The sequence below is a fragment of the Nerophis lumbriciformis genome, linkage group LG11 (genome assembly GCF_033978685.3).
Source record: "Nerophis lumbriciformis linkage group LG11, RoL_Nlum_v2.1, whole genome shotgun sequence".
NCBI classification, from domain to species: Eukaryota; Metazoa; Chordata; class Actinopteri; order Syngnathiformes; family Syngnathidae; genus Nerophis; species Nerophis lumbriciformis.
Window position 1 is genome coordinate 48,849,416 of NC_084558.2, and position 15,552 is coordinate 48,864,967.

Here is a 15,552-nt window from a genome sequence, read left to right on the forward strand (position 1 = left end):
TCACAGGGGCATTTTTACCACTGTGTTACATGGCCTTTCCTTTTAACAACACTCAGTAAAGTTTTGGGAACTGAGGAGACACATTTTTGAAGTGGAATTATTTCCCATTCTTGCTTGATGTACAGCTAAGTTGTTCAACAGTCTCCGTTGTGCTATTTTAGGCTTCATAATGCGCCACACATTTTCAATGGGAGACAGGTCTGGACTACAGGCAGGCCAGTCTAGTACCTGCACTCTTTTGCTTTGAAGCCACACTGTTGTAACACGTGGCTTGGCATTGTCTTGCTGAAATAAGCAGGGGCGTCCATGATAACGTTGCTTGGATGGCGACATATGTTGCTCCAAAACCTGTATGTACCTTTCAGCATTAATGGTGCCTTCACAGATGTGTAAGTTACCCTTGTCTGGGGCACTAATACACCCCCATACCATCACACATGCTGGCTTTTCCACTCTGCGCCTAGAACAGTCCGGATGGTTCTTTTCCTCTTTGGTCCACAGTTTCCAAAATCACATTGAAATGTGGACTCGTCAGACCGCAGAACACTTTTCCACTTTGCATCAGTCCATCTTAGATGAGCTCGGGCCCAGCGAAGCCGACGGCGTTTCTGGGTGTTGTTGATAAATGGCTTTCGCTTTGCATAGTAGAGTTTCAACTTGCACTTACAGATGTAGCGACCAACTGTTGTTACTGACAGTGGTTTTCTGAAGTGTTCCTGAGCTCATGTGGTGATATCCTTTACACATTGATGTTGCTTTTTGATGCAGTACCGCCTGAGGGAATGAACGTCACAGGCATTTAATGTTAGTTTTCGGCCGTGATTTCTCCAGATTCTCTGAACCTTTTGATGATATTACAGAGCGTAGATGGTGAAATCCCTAAATTCCTTGCAATAGCTGGTTGAGAAATGTTGTTGTTAGACAATTTGCTCAGGCATTTGTTGACAAAGTGGTGACCCTCGCCCCATCCTTGTTTGTGAATGACTGAGCATTTCACGGAAGCTGCTTTTATACCTGTCATGACTTGGTCTTGGGTGTTAGCTTTTCCGGGATGCAACGGAAAGTTGGCTCGGGCGAGACGGGAATGTAAGTACATTTTTATTTAAAGACTATAACTACAAAAAAAGGAAGTAAACAAAAGGCGCGCACAGTGGCGGAGAACAAACTATGAAACCAAAAGACTATAGCATTAATAAACAAAAACTTACTTGGCTTGGACAAAAGTAGCAGCATGAATGATGAACATGAAAACAAGTGTCAGGAATGTACAGAGCATAAATGTGAGATGTCGTCAGAACGACAAACTGAAAACAATGAACTTAAATACTATAGACATGATTAACGAAAACAGGTGCGTGACTCAAAACGTGAAACAGGTGCGTGACGTGACAGGTGAAAACTAATGGTTGCTATGGTGACAAAACAAAAGTGCACAAAAAGTCCAAAAACAAAACCGAACATGACCAAAACAAAAACATGATCACACAGACATGACAATACCCAATCATGGCACCCACATGTTCCCAAAGAGCCTGTTCACCTGTGGGATGTTCCAAACAAGTGTTTGATGAGCATTCCTCAACTTTCTCAGTCTTTTTTGCCACTTGTGCCAGCTTTTTTGAAACATGTTGCAGGCATCAAATTCCAAATGAGCTAATATTTGCAAAAAATAACAAAGTTTACCAGTGTGAACATGAAATATCTTGTCTTTGCAGTTTATTCAATTGAATATAAGTTGAAAAGGATTTGCAAATCATTGCATTCTGTTTTTATTTATCATTTACACAACGTGACAACTTCACTGCTTTTGGGGTTTTGTATCATGTTTACATTAACATAATTATAAAACAGAGTGTCCTTGGGGACATTTGCTGATGACGTCCCAGAAGACCAACATGGGAGACAAAATGTGTCCTCACACTTCTGTCCAGGAGGACATTGTTTACGTTGTTCCGAGTTATGTAAACCCAGTTATGTTACAGTTATGTCAACCCAGGAGGACATGTTGCATTGTTTACGTTGTTCCTAGTTATGTAAACATGTTTCCGTACGCAGGCCTCTTCCTGTTGCTCTGCCGCTGAGCTGTGATTGGACAAGACAAATGTTAAAAGTAGCAATGAAATTGTTCAAACTCCCACAGATTCTGTCCTCAAATGTCCTCCACCATGTTGTTTTAGGAGGACTCTCCTGGACGCCTGCTTCTCCTGTGGCGATACGTTGGAAAGAAGAAAAGTGCTTTCACGTGTGGACACTTTGGAGCCACCACACCACAGATAGGCTCTTTTTGCCCTTTTTCACATCATTATCACATCTAAGTGCTTTTTAAGTGCTGTTGTTGTACTTAATGGCGGCAAATACACTTCGACCCAAATATCATTGAAAACAAGAACAAAACTCAAGAGTGAACACTAGTATTTTACTGTAAATTATTTCAAATAAAATAATATATTTATATGTATATAAAACATTGTAAATATGAATTAATAAAATGTTCGCTAAATACTTCTAAAACTACATAGTGTTATAAATACGTTGAGTGTAAATAATACAAATTTAAATGAATAAATACACATTCATATAAAAATGGTGTACTGTAACTTCAAATTGTCTCCTATTTTTGTTCTTTCAGATTTGTAAATATTTTAAATTGTATATTTATATAATTGATGTATAATTAAATATTATGTATATGTTTTATATATAACATATTATTAAATATTTAATTATATATAATTAAATATATATGTTAAAATATATATATATTTTGATAATGTTATACTATATTTATCATCTATATATGTTAAAATATATATATAATATATTTTTATAATGTTATTATACTATATTATAATATAATCTATATATTTATAATTGTATGTATGAATGCAATTCTAAATAATTTTTTATTATATTTGTATAATGTTATGATATATATATATAAAATATATTTTTATAATGTTATGATACTATATTCTGCGATGAGGTGGCGACTTGTCCAGGGTGTACCCCGCCTTCCGCCCGATTGTAGCTGAGATAGGCTCCAGCGCCCCCCGCGACCCCAAAGGGAATAAGCGGTAGAAAATGGATGGATGGATGGATGATACTATATTTATAATCTAAACTATATTTATAATTGTATGTCTGTATGCAATTCTAAATAATTTATAATTATATTTGTATAATGTTATGATACATATATATAATATATGTTTAAAATGTTATACTATATTTATAATCTATATATGTTAAAATATATATATAATGTATTTTTATAATGTTATTATACTATATTTATAATATAATGTATATATTTAATTATATATATTTAATATATTTAATTAATTTAATACAATTAGAGATGCTACCTCAGTAGAAGCATTTAAGTCCCATCTTAAAACTCATTTGTATACTCTAGCCTTTAAATAGCCCCCCTGTTGGACCAGTTGATCTGCCGTTTCTTTTCTTTTCTCCTCTGCTCCCCTTTTCCTTGAGGGGGGGGGGGCACAGGTCCGGTGGCCATGGATGAAGTGCTGGCTGTCCAGAGTCGGGACCCGGGGTGGACCGCTCGCCTGTGCATCGGCTGGGAACATCTCTACGCTGCTGACCCGTCTCCGCTCGGGATGGTGTCCTGCTGGCCCCACTATGGACTGGACTCTTACTATTATGTTGGATCCACTATGGACTGGACTCTCACAATATTATGTCAGACCCACTCGACATCCATTGCTTTCGGTCTCCCCTAGAGGGGGGGGGTTACCCACATATGCGGTCCTCTCCAAGGTTTCTCATAGTCATTCACATCGACGTCCCACTGGGGTGAGTTTTTCCTTGCCCGTATGTGGGCTTTGTACCGAGGATGTCGTTGTGGCTTGTGCAGCCCTTTGAGACACTTGTGATTTAGGGCTATATAAATAAAGATTGATTGATTGATTGATTGATTGATATTTATAATTGTATGTACTGTATGTATAAAATTCTAAATAATTTATAATTATATTTGTATAATGTTATGATATATATAATATATTTTTATAATGTTATGATACTATATTCAAAATATAATCTATATATTTATAATTGTATGTATGTATACATTTATACAATTCTAAATAATTTATAATTATATTTGTATAATGTTATGATACTATATTTATAATCTAATCTATATTTATAATTGTATGTCTGTATGCAATTCTAAATCATTTATAATTATATTTGTATAATGTTATGATACATTTATATAATATATTTTTTAAATGTTATACTATATTTATAATCTATATATGTTAAAATATATATATAATGTATTTTTTATAATGTTATTATACTATATTTATAATATAATCTATATATTTATAATTGCATGTACTGTATGTATAAAATTCTAAATAATTTATAATTATATTTGTATAATGTTATGATATATATAATATATTTTTAGAATGTTATACTATATTCAAAATATAATCTATATATTTATAATTGTATGTATGTATATATTTATACAATTCTAAATAATTTATAATTATATTTGTATAATGTTATGATACTATATTTATAATATAATCTATATTTATAATTGTATGTCTGTATGCAATTCTAAATAATTTGTAATTATATTTGCATAATGTTATGATACATATATATATAATATATTTTTTAAATGTTATACTATATTTATAATCTATATATGTTAAAATATATATATAATGTATTTTTATAATGTTATTACCGTATACTATATTTATAATATAATCTATATATTTATAATTGTATGTATGTATAACATTCTAAATAATTTATAATTATATTTGTATAATGTTATGATATATACAATATATTTTTATAATGTTATGATACTATATTCATAATATAATCTATATATTTATAATTTTATGTATGTATACATTTATACAATTCTAAATAATTTATAATTATATTTGTATAATGTTATGATACTATATTTATAATCTAATCTATATTTATAATTGTATGTCTGTATGCAATTCTAAATAATTTATAATTATATTTGTATAATGTTATGATACATATATATAATATATTTTTAAAATGTTATACTCTATTTATAATCTATATATGTTAAAATATATATGTAATGCATTTTTATAATGTTATTATACTATATAACATAATATATATATTTATAATTGTATGTATGTATAAAATTCTAAATAATTTATAATTATATTTGTATAATGTTATGATGTATACAATATATTTTTATAATGTTATGATACTATATTCATAATATAATCTATATATTTATAATTGTATGTATGTATACATTTATACAATTCTAAATAATGTATAATTATATTTGTATAATGTTATGATACATATATATATATAATATATTTTTAAAATGTCATGATACTATATTTATAATCGAATCTATATATTTATAATTGTATGTATGTATAACATTCTAAATAATTTATAATTATATTTGTATAATGTTATGATACATATATACATAATCTAAATTAATAATATAATAATAATAATATTCTAATCTATATATTTATATACTTTTTAAATTGTATGTATGTATAAACTTCTAAATAATACGCTATGATTGAATTCAGAAATTGATTCTGGCTTTAAACCGTTTTCACAATATCTTATTTGGCAAATGGAATTATAATAAAACCTTTTCAAAGCTGGTTCTTAGACTTAGACATTAGTTTAATGATCCACAAGGGAAATTGTTTCACACAGTAGCTCAGTTGCAAATGATGGAAAAGATGGAAAGGACAATGCAGGTATAAAATAGACTAAAAGCAATATAAAATATAACATAGATACGTAATAATTACATAATATATGTACAGTATAGGATATATACAATATATAACAATTACCATGTACAATATTACAGTATATGTAACAGCTGCAGCATAAAATAGAGAGTAAATCCAGCAGAAAAAAGACATTATAAAGAAAGATTCAAGGCTACAAAAGTATGATATCAAAATTGTTTGACCAAAAAAACCAAACATGAATCAATTTAGAATCAGGATAAATTAAAAGTTTGATAATATACTCATGTCATATAAATTACAATTATGAACATGTAACGACTCTTTATTTTTTTTAATTAAAAAAAATTAACTGTCTTTTTTCCCCCGACACTTAAATTAAATACCTCAAAACTATTATTATAATACTTGTTTTTGATTGATTGATTGAAGCTTTTATTAGTAGATTGCACAGTACAGTACATATTCCGTACAATTGACCACTAAATGGTAACACCCCAATACGTTTTTCAACTTGTTTAAGTCGGGGTCCACGTTAATGAATTCATGGCAGAGATGATTATATCTAAATGTGTACATAATGATCGGTTCTGGGCTTGACCATGGTACATTAATTTCCACCAAAGAGGAATTATTCATTACAAATGAAATGTTTCCATAACTGGAGCATAAAAAAAGTGTTAATGATGTTTGTATTTCTTATGAGAGCCCTCTAGACATGAAATATTACTCATACAGTCTTATTAGTGTGGAAATACTGTGTTGACTACAGAAGCCTCGGCCAATACTGATGGAGTGTTGATAGAACATTTTCAATCTGCTGAAAAAGAGTGAGTAGTTATTATAATAATATTATTTATTTATATCGCCATCGCTCTGAATGTTGTTTTGTATCTTTTTCAGCTTGATCAAAGTCTCGCTGGACGGGATCTTGCAGTAAATATGACAGGAAAGGTGACGTCATCCCAAAAGAATGTTGAGTCCGACCCTGATTGGGCCCCATTTTGAGTGGGGGGACAGGGGGGGCGGGACCCTGCCGGACATCCCGGGGAAGAAGCGGCGGCGGCGGCACACAGTCGGGTCCGCTACGTGCCGCTCAGCCACACTTTGTCCAGGCTTCTTTCTTCCAGCCGCAGGATGTCTACTGACTTCTCAAGATCTTTCCAGAACCTTCTGCTTCTGTTGTGTGCTGCCTCGGCTGCTGGAGGGAACAGTGAGTCACCTTTACCTTCATTTCACCCATTCATAGTAGACTCAAGTATCACCTCAGAAAACACTTTAATGACAACATTAAAATACAGTAGTGTAGTAGACCTAAGTATTCATCAAGTACCACCATAATGATTCGATTAAAATACAGTAGTGTAGTAGACCTAAGTATTCATTAAGTACCACCATAATGACAACAATAATTAAAATACAGTAGTGTAGTAGACCTAAGTATTCATTAAGTACCACCATAATGACAACATTAGAATACAGTAGTGTAGTAGACCTAAGTAGTCATTAAGTACCACCATAATGACAACATTAGAATACAGTAGTATAGTAGACCTAAGTATTCATTAAGTACCACCATAATGACAACATTACAATACAGTAGTGTAGTAGACCTAAGTATTCATTACGTACCACCATAATGACATTAAAATACAGTAGTGTAGAAGACCTAAGTATTCATTAAGTACCACCATAATGACAACATTAAAATACAGTAGTGTAGTAGACCTAAGTATTCATTAAGTACCACCATAATGACAACATTACAATACAGTAGTGTAGTAGACCTAAGTATTCATTAAGTACCACCATAATGACAGCATTAAAATACAGTAATGTAGTAGACCTAAGTATTCATTAAGTACCACCATAATGACAACATTAAGATACAGTAGTGTAGTAGACCTAAGTATTCATCAAGTACCACCATAATGACAACATTAAAATACAGTAGTGTAGTAGACCTAAGTATTCATTAAGTACCACCATAATGACAACAATAATTAAAATACAGTAGTGTAGTAGACCTAAGTATTCATTACGTACCACCATAATGACAACATTAAAATACAGTAGTGTAGTAGACCTAAGTATTCATTAAGTACCACCATAATGACAACATTAGAATACAGTAGTGTAGAAGACCTAAGTATTCATTAAGTACCACCATAATGACAACATTAAAATACAGTAATGTAGTAGACCTAAGTATTCATTAAGTACCACCATAATGACAACATTAAAATACAGTAGTGTAGTAGACCTAAGTAGTCATTAAGTACCACCATAATGACAACATTAGAATACAGTAGTGTAGAAGACCTAAGTATTCATTAAGTACCACCATAATGACAACATTAAATACAGTAGTGTAGTAGACCTAAGTATTCATTAAGTACCACCATAATGACAACATTAGAATACAGTAGTGTAGTAGACCTAAGTATTCATCAAGTACCACCATAATGACAACATTAAAAAACAGTAGTGTAGTAGACCTAAGTATTCATTAAGTACCACCGTAATGACAACATTAAAATACAGTAGTGTAGTAGACCTAAGTATTCATTAAGTACCACCATAATGACAACATTAAAAAACAGTAGTGTAGTAGACCTAAGTATTCATCAAGTACCATCATATTGACAACATTAAAATACAGTAGTGTAGTAGACCTAAGTATTCATTAAGTACCACCATAATGACAACATTAAAATACAGTAGTGTAGTAGACCTAAGTATTCATCAAGTACCACCATAATGACAACATTAAAATACAGTAGTGTAGTAGACCTAAGTATTCATTAAGTACCACCATAATGACAACAATAATTAAAATACAGTAGTGTAGTAGACCTAAGTATTCATCAAGTACCGCCATAATGACAACATTAAAATACAGTAGTGTAGTAGACCTTAGTATTCATCAAGTACCACCATAATGACTACATTAAAATACAGTAGCGTAGTAGACCTAAGTATTCATCAAGTACCACCATAAAGACAACATTACAATACAGTAGTGTAGTAGACCTAAATATTCATCAAGTACCACCATAATGACATTAAAAATTCAGTGGAGTAATATTTGTTGCTTCAAAACTCAGGAAGTTTGACACGAGTCACGTGACTGCAAACTCCACACCTCATTGGCTGGTTCTGAGACAGGATGGACTGTGTCGGTCTTAGTTTATCGGAAGTGAGTCTTGAGTTTTGAAGCATCAAATATTTCTGAACTGATTTTTTTTTTTTTTTACAATAAACACACATTTGTATTCAATCAAACTGCCAGCATAGTTTGATGTACCAAACATTCTTCCATCAATTCAGTGTCCAAAAGAAGCCTCCATAGTGAAGACACAAAGTAACCTCCATGATTTGTCCTCAGACACGCTTTCTAATATCTTTAGAAACTTGCAAAGCTGGAACATTCCCTGACAGAGAGTTACAGTGAAGTATTCTACTCTGTACTCCCTTTTAAAGACATCACTTTTTGTCCAAAAGTGGAACATCTAAGAGATATCTCAAGTTCCCTCTGCTCAGTCTAATTAGACACTCACTGCTTTTCTGACTGGCATACATATATATATATATATATATATATATATATATATATATATATATATATATATATATATGTTTATGTATATGTATATATATATATATATATATATATATATATATATATATATATATATATATATATATATATATATACACAAAACCCAAAAGCAGTGAAGTTGTCACGTTGTGTAAATGGTAAATAAAAAGAGAATACAATGATTTACTAATCCTTTTCAACTTATATTCAATTGAATAGACTGCAAAGACAACATATTTCATGTTCACACTGAGAAACTTTGTTATTTGTTGCAAATAATCATGAACTTAGAATTTAATGGCAGCAACACATTGCAAAAAAGTTGTCACAGGGGCATTTTTACCACTGTGTTACATGGCCTTTCCTTTTAACAACACTCAGTAAAGGTTTGGGAACTGAGGAGACACATTTTTGAAGTGGAATTCTTTCCCATTCTTGCTTGATGTACAGCTTAAGTTGTTCAACAGTCCGGGGGTCTCCGTTGTGCTATTTTAGGCTTCATAATGCACCACACATTTTCAATGGGAGACAGGTCTGGACTACAGGCAGGCCAGTCTAGTACCCGCACTCTTTTATTATGAAGCCACGCTGTTGTAATACCTGGCTTGGCATTGTCTTGCTGAAATAAGCAGGGGCGTCCATGATAACGTTGCTTGGATGGCAACATATGTTGCTCCAAAACCTGTATGTACCTTTCAGCATTAATGGTGCCTTCACAGATGTGTAAGTTACCCATGTCTTGGGCACTAATACACCCCCATACCATCACACATGCTGGCTTTTACACTTTGCGCCTCGAACAATCCGGATGGTTCTTTTCCTCTTTGGTCCGGAGGACACGACGTCCACGGTTTCCAAAAAACAATTTGAAATGTGGACTCGTCAGACCACAGAACACTTTCCCACTTTGCATCAGTCCTTCTTAGATGAGCTCGGGCCCAGCGAAGCCGGTGGCATTTCTGGGTGTTGTTGATAAATGGCGTTGGCTTTGCATAGTAGAGTTTTAACTTGCACTTACAGATGTAGCGACCAACTGTAGTTACTGACAGTGGTTTTCTGAAGTGTTCCTGAGCCCATGTGGTGATATCCTTTACACATTGATGTGGCTTTTTGATGCCTGAGGGATGCAAGGTCCGTAATATCATGGCTTACGTGCAGCGATTTCTCCAGATTCTCTGAACCTTTTGATGATATTACGGCGCGTAGATGGTGAAATCCCTAAAATCCTTGCAATACCTGGTTGAGAAATGTTGTTTTTAGACAATTTGCTCAGGCATTTGTTGACAAAGTGGTGACCCTCGCCCCGTCCTTGTTTGTGAATGACTGAGCATTTCAAGGAAGCTGCTATTATACCCAATCATGGCACCCACCTGTTCCCAATTAGCCTGCTCACCTGTGGCATGTTCCAAATAAGTCTTTGATGAGCATTTCTCAACATTCTCGGTCTTTTTTGCCACTTGTGCCAGCTTTTTCCCAAAAAATAACAAGGTTTCTCAGTGTGAACATGAAATATCTTGTCTTTGCAGTCCATTCAATTGAATATAAGTTGAAAAGGATTAGCAAATCATTGTATTCTCTTTTTATTGACCATTTCCACAACGTGACAACTTCACTGGGTTTAGGGGTTTGTACTTGGATCCTCCCGTGCTGTGATGATGCAACATCTGTGACAGTGTCAGTCAAAAGTCAGCATTGTTATGTTTTGAAAAAGCAGGTGTGATCCAACATGTGTTGTGTTTGCAGGCAGCGCACGAGGAAGAACCTTCGCCCTCTTCGACGCGTCCTTCACCGACGAGCCCATCCCGCTCGACGCCCTCGACGCGGATTTCCCGGCCAACCCCACCGCGAGGGTGCGTAACGCGACCGCCGCCATCTCGGAGGCGGCGCTGCAGTTCCTGACGGGCCGCTTGTCCACGCTCCTCATCCCGTCCTTCTACGCGCTGGTCTGCCTGGCGAGCGTCCCCGTCAACGTCTGCGCCGCGCTGGCCTTCGCCCGCCGCATCCGCCCCAAGAAGCCGGCCGCCGTCTACATGCTGAACCTGGCGTGCGCCGACCTGGTCTTCGCCTCGCTGCTGCCCTTCAAGATGGCGTACCACTTCGCCGGCAACCACTGGGTGTTCGGCGAGGTCATGTGCCGCGTGGTCACCGCCGCCTTCTACTGGAACATGTACTGCTCGGTGCTGCTCATCGCCTGCATCAGCGTGGACCGCCTCCTCGCCGTGGTCTACCCCATCGACTCCCTAACGTGGAGGAGGCCGCGGATCGCCACGGCGGCCTGCGCCGCCATGTGGACGGTGTCCCTGGCCGCCTCGGCGCCGCTGGTGGCGTCGCAGCAGACGGTGCGCCTGGAGGAGCTGGGCGTCACCACCTGCCACGACGTCCAGCCCGTGGACCGGCTCCTGGGGCGCTACAAGGTCTACTTCATCACGCTGTGCTGCGCCCTCTTCCTCGGCCCCCTGCTGGTCACCGTGGGGTCCTACGCCCGCGTCATCTGGTCTCTGAGCGCCGTCCCCCGCCGCGTCCCCGCCAGTTCGCGCAGGCGGAGCAGAGCCGTGGTGATGGCGCTGACGGTGCTGGTCATGTTCCTGCTCTGCTTCGCGCCCACCAACTGCCTCCTGCTCTTCCACTACGTCCACATCCACAGGAGCGCCCAGGACGCCCCGGAAGGTTCCTACGCCGCCTACTTGGTCTTCCTGTGCTTGGGGAGCCTCAACTGCCTGCTGGACCCGCTGCTCTACTTCTTCGGCTCCTCTCAGTGCCAGAGAGAACTGCTCGGGCTGCTCAGGTGCGACAAGGCGGCCAAGACCTTCGGCAGCTCCTCGTCCGACTCCTACAGGTCCAGCACCAGAACCTTCCTCAAGCCCGGCTCCAGGATCGACACGTCTGTCGCCAAGCAGGATTCTTTGGGCGGGCAGTACAAGAAGCTTGTGGTCTGACCCCCGAGAACCAAATGGACTTTTTGAACATTTAACCTGGAACCAGGACCAGTACTCGTCCAAGGCCCACAGAAATATGACATGTTAAGTCTTACAGCAGGAGGGGGATTCATACGGCCCCATTCGTCACGGTTTACCTGACACATGAAACGTGACAAACTTGTCCCAATCAGTTTTTGGTATAACTATGATATATTTTGGGGGTATTAAGGTGTTATTATTCATAATCAGACCCCTTAACCTTGTCAAAAGCTCCCCAAACGTGTCCTGCAAACATTTTTTGTCTGTAATAGTTTTCATGTTACAGTTATGAATAATAAGACAGTAATAAGAAAAACTATAAAACGTCAATAACACAAAAACTATATTACTTAATAACATAAAATCTATATTACTCAATAACATAAAAACTATATTACTTAATAACATAAAATCGAAAATAGTTAGACAAAAAAATAGCAGTGTTGGCCTAAAACCTTTGTTGTTTTTTTAAGTGTATTTTTTAAATGTTATTTACAAAAATCCCAGAATGTTAATCAATCTGATAAAAGAAAACAGAGCAACTCCAACCTAATCCCAGCTTTACAATGTTTAAGATGAAAAAAATACTACACTACAAAAAATTAAAACCAAAAATGTATGAAAGCAACGGTATCAATAATTGTATAAAGTTTTTTATGTAAAAAAATCATTCTTAAAAAAATTAAATACAATTGGCAAATAAAAAAATAGCGTTTTAATCGAAAAATACATTTAAAAAAAAAAAAACGTGTTTTTTTTTTTTCCTTCTAAGAGTTAAATTCGAATAGTAATTAATAACAATCCAGATTTGGGTGTGAATCAACTTTTTGAGCCCTTTTCATCATATGGCGTCAAAAACATACTCTGATAAAAGCAACAGTATCAATAATAATAATATCAATAATAGTTGTTTAGTTTTTTTTATCGAAAAATGTATTTAAAAAATATATTTGCAAAAAAAAAAAGAAGTTTTTTTTGTTTTTTTTGTTTTTAAGAATCGATTTAGAATAGTAATTAATAAAAATCAGAGATTTGGATGTGAATCAACTTTTTGAGCACCGTCAAAACAGTGACAAAATCCCCGTGTGTAAAAACCATACTTTGCAATTAATAAAAGCAACAGTATCAATAATAGTTGTTTAGCATTTTATTAGGAAAATAAAAAAAATCTAAAAAAAAATAGCAAAAAAAAATTATTATTTTTTCTAAGAATCGATTTAGAATAGTAATTTTTTTAAAAATCGAGATTTGGGTGTGAATCAACTTTTTGAGCACCCCTCCCATCAAAATCCCTGCGTGTAAAAAACATACTCTGATAAAAGCAACAGTATCAATAATAATAATATCAATAATAGTTGTTTAGTTTTTTTTATCGAAAAATGTATTTAAAAAATACATTTGCAAAAAAAAAAAGAAGTTTTTTTTGTTTTTAAGAATCGATTTAGAATAGTAATTAATAAAAATCAGAGATTTGGGTGTGAATCAACTTTTTGAGCACCGTCAAAACAGTGACAAAATCCCCGTGTGTAAAAACCGTACTCTGCAATTAATAAAAGCAACAGTATCAATAATAATATCAATAATAGTTGTTTAGTGTTTTAATCAAATTGTTTTTTTACAAAATTGCAAAAAAACGTTTTTTTTTTTTTTTTTTTAAATGAATCGATTTTCTTTATTTTATAAATAAAAATTGCGCATTGGATGTCAATCCCATCACATGGCGCCCAAAAACCTAGCGTGTCACATCATCATACTCTCGGTGGCCTAGTGGTTAGAGTGTGAGTTCAAACCCCGGCCGAGTCATACCAAAGGCTATAAAAATGGGAGCCATTACCTCCCTGCTTGGCACTCAGCATCAAGGGTTGGAATTGGGGGTTAAATCACCAAAAAATGATTCCCGGGGCGCGGCCACCGCTGCTGCTCACTGCTCCCCTCACCTCCCAGGGGGTAAACAAGGGGATGGGTCAAATGCAGAGGACAAATGTCACCACACCTCCGAAGAGCCAATCAGCGGGAACCTCTGAATCTGAAGAAAATTTGAATTTTTAGACCAAATATTAGTGTATTGTGTTGTTTTTTATCAGATTAATCACAGCTTTGACGCCATATAACTTACAATGTGTTTAGATCATTCTCAAAAGCAACAATAATCAACACATTTGCTTTGCTGTTTTTATTGTCATAACTTTCAGAACTGTGAAATTATTGAAGCAAGCTAAAAACACCAATGAAGGATTTATTTATTTAGAATTGTTTTGGGGGGTTTTTTGCACTGAGACCATTGAAGCTGCAAATGAAAGCGTCAACATTGTCAGAGAGAAGTTGTCAAACTAACACTCCTAATCTGACTTTGCACTTTGCTTTAGTCGGTCAACACGAGTTCACTAAACATTTTGAGAGCACTTAACCCCGGCGAGTAAACACGCTTATCGTCACCGAGAGATAAAGAGGGGAGTGAGCAGCGCGCCTTTGCCGCCCCCTGCGGGCCGGAGGCGGTGGTGCAATGTGAACAGCTTCTTGTGAACAGCCACTAGATGGCGACAGAACACAGTAAATATGTCGTCACCTGATACTGTATGCGTGACACTTACGTCATACGACTACTACTAATAGTGTGGTATTACCATTTATTCCAATATGATTATTTATTGCTGCTCATTATTCAGATAGTGAAAGTAGTTGGGGCACTGTAGTCAAATGAAGGCATGTAAACAGACGGTTCGTGTGACGTCACCAAAGTGCGAAAGCCAGCTGTCGGGTGTGGGCGGTCCCATAGCAAGTAAATATCAGGGCATTTTTGCCAACTACCGATATTGATACAGATACTTTATATACATATATAGATATATCTATATATATACACATATATAGATATATACATATATATACACACATATATATATATATATATATATATATATATACACACACATATATATATATATATATATATATATATATACATACATACATACATACATTTTCTACCGCTTGTCCATTTTGGGGTCGCGGGGGGTGCTGGAGCCTATCTCAGCTGCATTCGGGCGGAAGGCGGGGTACACAGGCTTTTTTTTCTAGGTATATGCATACTAATTCTTGCTATTAGGCTGTTCTAGTTTTTATTTTTATTATTTTTTTTTTTAATACACTGTAGCCCTTTGAGGTTGTTTGCTCAATGTAAAGTGCTTTTTACAAATAAAAAATATTATTATTA

General features: G+C 35.4%; 2 protein-coding genes across 2 annotated transcripts in view; both read left to right on the forward strand.

Annotated features, from left to right (window-relative positions):
- Positions 1-2,368, forward strand: part of LOC133610286 (synaptic vesicle glycoprotein 2C-like) — a 143,698-nt gene extending 141,330 nt beyond the window's left edge. The window contains exon 17 of the transcript XR_012050724.1: positions 2,178-2,368. The gene's annotated coding sequence lies outside the window, so the exon portion shown is untranslated. The remainder of the gene's footprint in view (positions 1-2,177) is intronic.
- Positions 2,369-6,855: 4,487 nt separating this feature from the next.
- On the forward strand, positions 6,856-14,423 carry LOC133610148 (proteinase-activated receptor 1-like). The gene is made up of 2 exons (XM_061966234.2): positions 6,856-6,993; positions 11,125-14,423. Exons 1-2 carry the CDS (start codon positions 6,918-6,920, stop codon positions 12,315-12,317), a joined length of 1,269 nt encoding a protein of 422 aa, XP_061822218.2. The 5' UTR covers positions 6,856-6,917; the 3' UTR covers positions 12,318-14,423.
- The last annotated feature ends 1,129 nt before the right edge of the window (positions 14,424-15,552 follow it).

Excerpts from the sequence above, each read along its gene's own strand:
- LOC133610148 (XM_061966234.2), top strand. The coding sequence starts at position 6,918 with ATGTCTACTGACTTCTCAAGATCTTTCCAGAACCTTCTGCTTCTGTTG. Across the intron at positions 6,994-11,124 it reads CTCGGCTGCTGGAGGGAACA|GCAGCGCACGAGGAAGAACC; the intron begins GTGAGTCACCTT and ends TTGTGTTTGCAG.